The following is an 11,971-nucleotide window of genomic DNA, read 5'->3' as shown; positions in this document are numbered from 1 at the left end:
CCTTAAAATTAATAAATAATGGAGTTAAAAAGGCAATGAAATGGGACATCATATAATTGAGGATGCCAAAGACAAAAAAGGAAATATTATTAATTAAGAAGTAATCCATAATTTCACCAAGTAGAATTCGGCATGAAAAAAGGACCATTTCATGGTAAACTTAAGTATACTTAATAATTAGGGTTCAGCAAAGATTTGCTTTACCACATACCAAAGTTTAGAAATAGCAGCCAAAAGCCTTAGCTATTTCTTGGACTCCCAGAAAGGAGTCCCTTTTTAAAGTAGAAGAAATAGCTAAGGTTTTTGGCTGCTATTTCTAAACTTCGGTATGTGGTAAAGCAAATCTTTGCTGAACCTTAATTATTAAGTATATATATATGTATGTATGTATATATATATATATGTTTGTATGTATATATGTATGTATGTATATCTATGTGTGTGTCTTTGTGTCTGTGTTTGTCCTACCCACCCATCATCACTTGACAACTGGTGTTGGTGTGTTTATATACCTAGTGGTTTGGAAAAAGGAGACTGATAAAATAAGTAATAGGCTTTAAAATAAAGTCTTGGGGTTGAATTGTTCTACAAAAACACTTCAAAGTGGTGCTCCAGCATGACCACAGTCAAATGACTGAAACAAGTTAAAAAATAAATTTATAAATAAATAAACTTTATTGGTTGCACATACATGGTGTTTGCATTTTACTTATACCCATTTGTTGTGGAATAGTATCTAGGGAAAGCTCACTACACAAAAAAACAAACAAATACCGAATGTCCCAGAGCAAGAATGGTAGATATTGATATTTTACCATTATTATAGTTTATCAATATCATTTACCTTGAAACAAAGTGAATTGCTGGTCTGGGACTTATATACAAACTAGCAGCATAGCCTAGCGTTGCCCGGGTATGTAAGAGCCCCTAGTAGGCAACGACTAATCCCAATCTAGTCCTTTCCCCCTAGGGAACGAAGGTGCATGTGTAGGTTGCAATGTCTTCTCTTCACTCCCAAATAACTATCAAACAGCTATCGATAATTCAACCCAACCAATTCCTACCAGGAAGAAATTACATTCGAGACTTTACTCCCAACACTGCCACTTCTGCTAATAGCTGCTGCAGCCGCAAGTTATTTGAATACTTTTTTTGTTTACACTTTCTTTATAACTACCACCCCAAACGTTTTACCTTAAATTTTTGACGTACCCTAAGGGTCTTCGGACGCTACTTGCAAACTCTTGGTTTATTATAAAGTGCTTTTGTCATCTGCACCAAAAAAACCTTTTCCATTCGTTTGTTCAGTTTGGTCACTTTTGACTTTTTCATTGTTGTCACTCACATTGCTGCCCGCTTTTTTGCCATTTTTGTACATTTTTATACATTTTGGGATACTTACCCCACATGTTCCGAGAGTTAAAAAGGTCGAGTTGCGTCCCCTAGACAGTCTGTAGAAAATGTGTTGCATATAAGAAGCTTAGATTCTCGACCCATGTCGAATTTATCGATTTTTTTTCAGAACTGGGGGAATTTTCAAAATTTTCGCTGCGTTAGTTTGGAATTATGACATTGGGCTATGTGTGTGTCAAGTTTCATCAGAATCGGTTGAAAGCCGTGGTCAGGGTGAGGGTACAACCTGACAGACACACAGACACACATACAGACAAACTGCCGTTTATATATAGAGAGATAGAGTGATGTGTTGCAGTGTTACAGTGGGGAAAAATAAATTGAAGAGTTGTCTCACCTGGTCTGGAACATTCAGTGTTTTTTAACACTTGGCATCAGGTAAGAAGCTTTTCCCGGAATGCTATCCTACAGCAAATGTGTGTATAAAAAAAAAACACATACTCTATGTATGCATGACTGATAATGTTTATATTACTAGATCTGATTTTAATTTATGATTCAGTTTTCTTTCACAGGTGCTATGCTGCAACACATAACTCTAATTTGCATATAAACCCAAGATCAACAATTCATTTCATTTATCAATACACATATTTCAGGAGTGATTGACATATTCCACACTATAAAAACAAAGCTACCAATATTTTCACAAAGCCCCAAAATGATAAATCTGGTTGGTGAATATCTCATAAAAAAAAAAGTAAACATTGACCAAAAAATCTTTAACCCTTTCGTTACTGTATTTCTTTTGAGATGCTCTGTGTTTCTTTCAATTACTTTAAATATAACAAAGAATTTAGTAAAATAACATAGTCATCATTTAGTTAGTGTTAGGAACATAATTTGTGACTAAGGTTTGGTGAAAGTTTTAATTCAAAATTTATGAAAACAAAACTTTTGTACTCAGAGCCAGAGCCGGTTTCAGCTGGGTTGGTAACAAAAGGGTTAAGACCATCTCACGAGGCCAAAATTCACAGCAGAGGATAATTCAGAATTTTCCCTGAAGGACCGGGGAGACAATAGATGTAAAATATGTAGCAACAACAACTTCAAATATTTGGACACTTTGTGCTTTGTTTTCTTATGCATTTAAAAAAGAAAGTTCTAGCCTAAGGTTAAATTATTCGTGTTTAAAATATATTTTAGTAAATTTTTAAATGATATCATATGAACTCATATAACATTTTTGTTTTTTGTTTGTCCTGTGTTGTCCCATTCTGTTTAAGATTGTCCTGATCATAATAAAGATTCCATTTTGAAGTATTGTGCAAAAAATTTAATGTTTAAAATTTTTTCTTCTCTTTCTTAAGGAATCAAAGTGAACAAAGTTCAGCAAGATTTAGTAAGAGAAAAAATGAAGTCAAAACAAATGTCTCAAGAAGTTAGTATCTGTATCTTTTTCAATATCATAAAATCATATAATTTTTCTTAATATTAAGCAAACCATTTCAGTATATAAACAGATTATAGTATAATCATATACTCTTTACTCTTTACTCTTTTACTTGTTTCAGTCATTTGACTGCGGCCATGCTGGAGCACCGCCTTTAGTTGAGCAACTCGACCCCGGGACTTATTCTTTTTGTAAGCCCAGTACTTATTCTATCGGTCTCTTTTGCCAAACCATTAAGTAACGGGGACATAAACACACCAGCATCGGTTGTCAAGCAATACTAGGGGGACAAACACAGACACACAAACACACACACGCATATATATAAATATATATATATATATATATATATATTATATATATATATATATATATATATATATACATACATATATACAACGGGCTTCTTTCAGTTTCCATCTACCAAATCCACTCACAAGGCTTTGGTCGGCCCGACGCTATAGTAGAAGACACTTGCCCAAAGTGCCACGCAGTGGGACTGAACCCGGAACCATGTGGTTGGTAAACAAGCTACTTACCAAACAGCCACTCCTGTGCCTATATACTTATATAAATATACTTTTTGTGTGAATATCTATGTATACATGAATGTGAATGTATTTGCATGCACATGTGAGTGTATGTGTGTGTACAAGCAACTGTATGTGTGTCTTCAAGCAAGTGTTTGTAAGTGCACCCTTGTCTGCATATGTGCATATGTCTGTGTGCATGTAAGCATGTGTTATTTTTTAATGGTTCAGCAAGGCAGAAAGGTGCAGTGATTATGACCTTCACAAACCCTCTAAGACTGTTTGGATCATTATCTTTGATTGGTTTATGTCGATGTTCTCATAAGTAATGATGGGCAAAGTAGTTCCTGTGGAGTCTGAGGATGACATGGGTAGAATTAAATGATAGGTGACAAGAGGGGAAGATGAGAGGATGTACCAGGTGGGTTAGATGGTGTTGATATGTGACTAACTAATTTATAGGAACAAAAGCTGTTGTAATCATCATCATCAACATCATCATCATCATCATCCGCTTTCCATGCTGGCATGGGTTGGACGGTTCAACAGGGGTCTGGGAAGCCAGAAGGCTGCACCAGGCCCAGTTAGATCTGGCAATGTTTCTATGGCTGGATGCCCTTCCTAACGCCAACCACTCCATGAGTGTAGTGGGTGCTTTTTACGTTCCACTGGCACAGGTGCCAGACGAGGCTGGCAAACGACCACGATCAGATGGTGCTTTTTATGTGCCACCGGCACGGAGGCCAGGCGAGGCTGGCAACGGCCATGATCGGATAGTGCATTTTATGTGCCACCGGCACAGAGGCTAGGCGAGGCTGGCAACGGCCATGATCGGATGGTGCTTTTTATGTGCCACCGGCACGGAGGCCAGGCGAGGCTGGCAATGGCCATGATCGGATGGTGCTTTTTACGTGCAACCAGCACGAAGGCCAGGTGAGTTGTTGTAAACAGAATGAAGGAACAAAATATTTGTGGGCTAGAAGCTGCAGTGTATAGGCGAGTATTTTCTAGTTAGTCAAATATCCTTCTACTGTTGTGGTCCAAAATGCTTGTATCTTTAGTAACAGTACTGTTCCAAATGTGAGAACACAATGATACTATGGGTTATGTTTGAGCTTTGTTGAAAGTCAATGACTGTTGAAAGTTGGAATATTATATCACTCTTGAGTATTTGTCATGTATTTTTAGTTATATAATGAACTAAGAAATTTCATCAGAGACTTTGTGCATGTGTGTGTGTGTGTGTGTGTGTGTGTATATGTGTGTGTGCATGTGTGCGCATTATTAAAACACTGTAGTTAATAGATTTAAGTGATCTGTTAGGATGTTGATTTGTTGTGATGGGAAAATATTGTATTCATCTATTTAGCAAAGAAAAGAATTCATTAATTTATTCACACATCAATAAAAACATTTAATATTGCTAATATTACTGGAAAAGTACAGGCAGTGAACTGGCAGAATGCTTAGCAGCATTTCGTCCATCTTTACACTCTGAGTTCAATTTTCACCAAAGTCAACTTTTCATCCTTGCAGAGTCAATAAAATAAGTATCAGTTGAGCACTGGGTTGATGTATTTAAATCAATATTACAGGAAAAGTAATGGATACCACAACTCTGAATTTCATCAGAGAAGAGAGTTTGTCAATTCATTTATGTTGTGAGGACCTGCTGAGGCAAGTGAAATCAAAATCGAAATCAAAATTGAATTCGAAATCGAACCAAATTCATCGACTGGCACCCATGCCAACTTTCCTTCCCTGGACACTAAACTCTGCTTGCGAAGACCTGTTGGGTCAAATGAAATCGAAACTGAACCAAATTCGATGACTGGTTCCCATCCCAGTGGAGCGCTAACAGCTCCATCCAAGCAGGATCACTGCCAGAACAGCTGTCTGGCACGTAAAGAGTACCATTTGAGCATGACCGTTGTCAGCGTCCTCTCACTGGCACTTGTGCTGGTGGCACGTGAACAAAACATTCAAGCGAGGTCGTTGCCAGTGCTGCTAGAGTTACTCCTGTGCAGGTGGCATGTAAAAAACACCATTTTAGAGCGTGGTCGTTGCCAGTACCACCAGACTGGCCCTCGTGCCGGTGGCACTTTAAAAGCACCCACTACTCTCTTGGAGTGTTTGGCGTTGGGAAGGGCATCCAGCTGTAGAAACTCTGCCAGATTAGATTGGAGCCTGGCACAGCCATCTGGTTCGCCAGTCCTCAGTTAAATCATCCAACCCATGCTAGCATGGAAAGTGGACGTTAAACGATGATGATGATAATGATCAATTAAAAACTCTTAACCAATATTGCTATTATAAGAAAAGTAATGTACCACAACTTTAAATTCCATCACATACAAACAAATGTCATATTTGTTACCTTAACAGAAATCTGTAAATTTATAGGGAAAGGAAATGAAGTTGCATGAAGTGTTAACATCTTAGTAAACCAAATTATGTCTGGGTTTCAGTTTCTAACTCAAATTATTATCCCTTCACCTCATTTATGTGCATCAAAGTCAAGAACATCACAATTTTATATTGTTCCTTTAAAGGTTTCATGTCTTATTAAGTCATTCTGTCAATTTTATTTCTTTGGTTATCTTACAGATGTTAATTAGAAATAAAATGTTGAACAATTACATCAAAGAAAATGAAAAGTTGGTAAGTAGGTGATAATTGGTTAATCTATATAAAATACTCCAGATAATACAAAAATATATAATCCACATAAAATACCCCAGTTTATAAATCACATTTGGTAATATGTGATGGATTAAATCTTCCTTGGTATTCATACATTAGATTTGATATGATGACTGTAAGTTTTTGCATATATTTTATTGGTTGTCAATGCCATTTACAGAAAAGTAATTAGCTTTTCACTTCTGAAAATAATAATTTTTGTTTTAGAAATCTGAAAAAATGGGGTCAAGTGTAGATCATAGCAGGGTGGCTGCATTAAAAATTAAAACTATGAAGGAAGAGGTAAATAACCATTTTCTTTTTTATTTTCAGTTTCTCTTATTTATTTATTTATTTATTTATTTATTCATTTTGATTATGGTAACCATAATCAAAATAAATAAATATTCCTACTAACCCATAAGTCATATATTTGAAGTTTGTTATTAGTACTCATGTATGATATTTCTCTTTATTTGGTATTTTCTACATTAAATATGAGATCACTTAACCATATGACATTAATAGCGGGATGTTCACCATTATCTCAGTATAACATTTATCTTATCTTATTTCAGTATCCATAACTGACATATGGAACACATCATGCATGTAAGTTTGTTCCATTCTAGAATTTCATAAGATGTCTAACAGGAGCTGTAACTCTAAAATGTTAGTAATTCAAACCAACTTGTGGCATTGCTTTATACATACAAGCAAAGTGCATTATTTATTTACCTCATCCAACTCAACTGATAATAGTTATCCCTTCCTTTTTATGATAATATTCGCTTATTTGTTTTACGTCTATCTTTTCATGCTAGTATTATTACATGAATGCATATTATTAAGGCATTGTTTTACAACCAAATGCCTTTCCCATTGCTAACCTTTGTTTGTTTTCAAAGTAAATCTTCATTCCATTTCTCTTCAAAAATGGTGGGCTACTGGATAATTTATAGATGGTATTGTTTGTCAATAAATTACACTATCTATAGCTCAGCTCATCAGAGAATTTAACACTCACACAGACACACATGCAGGCACGACTTCCTATATTTTCTGTCTACCAAATTCACTCACAAAGCATTGGTTGTCCTGATGCTACAATAGAAGACACTTGCCCAAAGTGTTACACAATGGGACCGAGCCCCAAATTACATGATTGTGAAGCAGTCTTCTAAACTACGCAATCCTGTGCCTTTCCATGTTTGTACTTATAGGCATATTTACAGGATAGCTATTGTTATTGTTGATGTTGCTATTGTTTTCCAGTCTCACTTAGCAGAGCCTGAATAGATGGCTATCATGAAAAGACATTTTGATATTTCTTCACAAATTCATGTGTATGTTGGGTTCAGTAGATTTTTGCTGTATATGCTATAGTTATTGGCTCTGTTTGCCATAAAAAAATCAAGGTCTCTGATTTGTGCTACATATTCATATAATAAATTTGCCTTGATGCTACAGTTCTAACTATTTCATCACATTCTTTGTGACTACTTGCAATTTAATTTTTTAAGCTAAATCCTTTCATTCTCCTTTCATTCTTAGTCAGCTTTCTGACTAACTGATATTTCTCAAGGAACAAGAAACTTTCAAATAATGAATCTCTTGGCTAATATAAAACAATAGTTACCACTTTGAATGTCTAACCTCTTTTGAAACAGTTCTGAGAAGAACTGGAATTAAAACTATGAATGCAGTATTCCACTCATAAATTGTACATCTTTAGTTATTCAGATTGATCTAAGTCTTATTTGTCCTTATTCCAGTGGTATTAATAGCTAAATTCTAGTTCAGAATCAAGAGATCTTGGCTTTTACTCTATATCAACATACATACATGCTTATATGTGTGTGAGTATGTAATATGCTTTGCATTAGTTTGCATATTTTCTCTTGTGTTTTTTCAGTTGTTTGTTGCAATTAATTAAATTTTGTTTTACCTGAAGAAACCAACATGTTTTCAACTACTTTGATTTAGTATCTTGCTGAGTTGGACCGGTTAAAGACAAGAATTTCTGAGTTGAAACAATCTTTAAATGAACAGCGCTTGCTTGCACAAGCTTATGAGGTTGGTTCCATTCATTTTATATAAAGAAACCAAAATGTTTTCAAATATTTGGATTTAATATGTTACTGAGGTGCAGCAGTTAAAGTAAAAACATTTCTGGGTTGAAACAGAAATATGTATACAAAGAGTGTGATTGTGACAATGTTTGCTCCAAACATAATATTTGAATTTTGTTTACCTTGTGCCACACTTTTTATGCAATTTGTGTACAAACTTTTGGTTGGCTGTTGTGATTGCTTTCAGAAGTGGAAGAGTATGTAACATTGATGAGTGGAAGGCGGCGAGCTGGCAGAAACGTTAGCATGCCGGGCGAAATGCGTAGCCATATTTCGTCTGCCGCTACGTTCTGAGTTCAAATTCCGCCGAGGTTGACTTTGCCTTTCATCCTTTCGGGGTCGATAAATTAAGTACCAGTTACGCACTGGGGTCGATGTAATCTACTTAATCCATTTGTCTGTCCTTGTTTGTCCCCTCTATGTCTAGCCCCTTGTGGGTAGTAAAGAAATATATGTAACATTGATGAGTGGAAATAACTGTAAAATATCAGTATTTGGTGTTCTCATTCACTTTGAGGGTGATTTGTTTCACCTAGCTTTGAAGTATGCTGTGTTTTATAACATTATGCATCTTTAAAGGGATCTCCTTTAGATGAAATATATATCTTTTACTCTTTTACTTGTTTCAGCCATGCAGCTATTGTCATGCTGATTTTCTCAGTGTGGAGTGTTTCACATCACCACTCCTGTATGTGCCTTTGTCCCAACTGTTGGCCAATTTGATGTATAAGGAAGTTTGATTCTGCTACCCTCGTCCGCATCTCATGTCAAGCTGTTGGTTCATCTGGTATTGTGGACTGGAGAATGTCTAGTTTCTTTCTGAAGACACCTACTTCCACCTTATGCAGATTTCTTATTTTTGTGGCAGGTCATAACCCTAGACTATTGCAGTGCCTGGTCCTGAATTTCGATGGAGCGGACGGAACCTTTGGTAAAATACAATGGTGGTTAGGAAATGTGATTCTAACTCAAAAGGGCCAATACTGGATACCTATCTGGAAAAGGGGTGTACGATCAATAGTGCAAGATACATTACTTTGCTGGCAAACAAAATGAAGCCAGCAATTCACACCAAACACTGAAACCTATTGTTGAAGAAAGTTTTGTTGCTGCATGACAATGCACTTCCACACATGGCCACCCAGACTGTTGAAACCATTAACCAATTGTGTTTAAAATCTTCTGATGAATTTTAGCACCTGACATGCCTTCCAACCACTGCTCTTTGTTCTTCTTTGGTGCACATTGCTAGAGGAGCAGCCATACTTACACTGTAAAGCCAGAACAATAAATGATGTGTTCAGGCTCAAACATCGATCAGGTGACCACAATAATACCATCTATAAGTATGCATGTGAAGAAGGTAGTGTAACAATAATAACGATATGTAATGGCAAAAGTGTGGATAAATTTTAACTTCACTCATATTTTGAAGAAATTTATATGGAACTATTTAAAATCAAGAAATATATTTACGATGTAAATATAATCATAAATATGTATGCCTTCCTTTTCTTTTGCAGAAAAAAGCTGCCATGCTTACTAGAGATTCCAGTAGAACTTCTATCAGGGTAATAATTAAAGATATATCAATTTGCCTGTCCTTGATTGAGAAGTAACTATTCAAATATCTATAACATATTATATATATATATGCATGCATGTATGTACGTATGTATGTACATACATATGTATGTATATATGTATGTAGTAAACAAAATAAAATGGTTAGCTCAAAACATCATTATATGCATTTCAACCATGTGATTATTTATTACCAATGTAAAGTACATAACATTCCGTAATTTCATATTTTGATATAATCAACGAATTTCAGCCAGTAATACTGGGTAAAATGCTGGAAAATTTGTGAGGATAAACATCTTTATCCCCAAAGACTGATTGCATTTCACTGAATGGCTACAGAATATCACCTGATGAAATGGGATTGTTATGTGACAATGCAGAATTATGTAATGTTATAGAACATACTTTTCATTCATAATAAATAACCATGCTATTGAAGTGCATGTCATGATATGTTGAGCTTTCCATTCACTTTTTTACACAAAGTGATTCGTTTTACAATATGTACCACTTATATTATTGGTACATACATAGATTTACTGAGTATGAATGACTGGTAGATGACTGTCTGAATGTGTGTTGTGGACCACTAGACTCACCAGTTTAAATGTTGTTCTATTTAAAATCAATGAATATACATTAATGGAATCCTGAATATAAGTTTACCTTTTGTTTTACAGAGAAGATCTACCTTAGAATCCAGAGATGAATTTCTTGAATCTGAAAGGGTAATTATTACAGATATATTAAATTGCTTGTCCTAGATTGAAAAGCAACTATTCAACCATCTATGCCATTGTCTGTGTGTGTGTGAATGTGTATGTATGTGTGTGTATGTGAGAGAGAGAGAGAAAGAGAGAGAGGTACCTGAATGTATAGGTCAAAACATCATTATACACATCTCAACAGTATGATTATTTCCTATCAATGTAAAGTACATTATGTAACATTATGTAAATTCCCATTCTGGCATAATCACGACATTTCTATGCAGATAAAGGTCTTTATCCCCAAAGATTGATTGTATTTCAATGCGTGATTGCTGAGTATCACCTGATGAAATGGTATGGTTATGTAACAATGCAGATTTATATAATGTTATATAATGTTCTTTGCATTCATAATCATGCTATTGAAATGCATGTGGTGATATGTTGAGCTTTCCATTCTCTTTTTCTACACAAAATCATGCAATATGTACCAGTTATGCCATTGATATATACAAGATACTTAAAACCAGTAATCAACACTCTGACTCTGTGTGGTCTCTTCACTGACCAGTTTAAATGTTGTACTATTATAATCAAGAAATTTGTTTACTATGTTAATAGAATTATGAATATATGTTTTCCTTTTGTTTTACAGAGAAGATCTACCTTAGAATCCAGAGATGAATTTCTTGAATCTGAAAGGGTAATTATTACAGATATATTAAATTGCTTGTCCTAGATTGAAAAGCAACTATTCAACCATCTATGCCATTGTCTGTGTGTGTGTGAATGTGTATGTATGTGTGTGTATGTGAGAGAGAGAGAGAAAGAGAGAGAGGTACCTGAATGTATAGGTCAAAACATCATTATACACATCTCAACAGTATGATTATTCCTATCAATGTAAAGTACATTATGTAACATTATGTAAATTCCCATTCTGGCATAATCACGACATTTCTATGCAGATAAAGGTCTTTATCCCCAAAGATTGATTGTATTCAATGCGTGATTGCTGAGTATCACCTGATGAAATGGTATGGTTATGTAACAATGCAGATTTATATAATGTTATATAATGTTCTTTGCATTCATAATCATGCTATTGAAATGCATATGGTGATATGTTGAGCTTTCCATTCTCTTTTTCTACACAAAATCATGCAATATGTACCAGTTATGCCATTGATATATACAAGATACTTAAAACCAGTAATCAACACTCTGACTCTGTGTGGTCTCTTCACTGACCAGTTTAAATGTTGTACTATTTATAATCAAGAAATTTGTTTACTATGTTAATAGAATTATGAATATATGTTTTCCTTTTGTTTTACAGAGAAAATCTGCCTTTATTTCTAACTCTCTTGAAAGCTACACACCATGTGGATATTTGCATTCCGTCCTATGGAGGGCTCATAGGGCTTGTGACCTAAAATTAAGGGGAGCTAAATAGCATGACTATAATATGTCTATAATAACTATATGCCCCGGTGGTGTTTGATCAGAGGTTAAAGATTGATG

The 11,971-nt window shown here is 35.1% G+C and overlaps 1 protein-coding gene across 1 annotated transcript in view; it reads left to right on the top strand.

Moving 5' to 3' along the window:
• The window catches only part of LOC118762221, a 162,601-nt gene that overhangs the window by 31,201 nt on the left and 119,429 nt on the right, over window positions 1–11,971 (top strand). Inside the window, exons 8-13 of the mRNA XM_036500766.1 lie at window positions 2,724–2,794; window positions 5,944–5,997; window positions 6,247–6,321; window positions 8,005–8,094; window positions 9,674–9,721; window positions 10,418–10,465. Of these exons, the coding sequence (XP_036356659.1) occupies window positions 2,724–2,794; window positions 5,944–5,997; window positions 6,247–6,321; window positions 8,005–8,094; window positions 9,674–9,721; window positions 10,418–10,465 (386 nt within the window). The remainder of the gene's footprint in view (window positions 1–2,723; window positions 2,795–5,943; window positions 5,998–6,246; window positions 6,322–8,004; window positions 8,095–9,673; window positions 9,722–10,417; window positions 10,466–11,971) is intronic.

Source organism: Octopus sinensis, linkage group LG2 (assembly GCF_006345805.1).
Source record: "Octopus sinensis linkage group LG2, ASM634580v1, whole genome shotgun sequence".
In the NCBI taxonomy this organism is placed as follows: Eukaryota; Metazoa; Mollusca; class Cephalopoda; order Octopoda; family Octopodidae; genus Octopus; species Octopus sinensis.
Note: the sequence above shows the minus strand (reverse complement) of the source record. Positions and strands in the feature narration are given on the sequence as shown.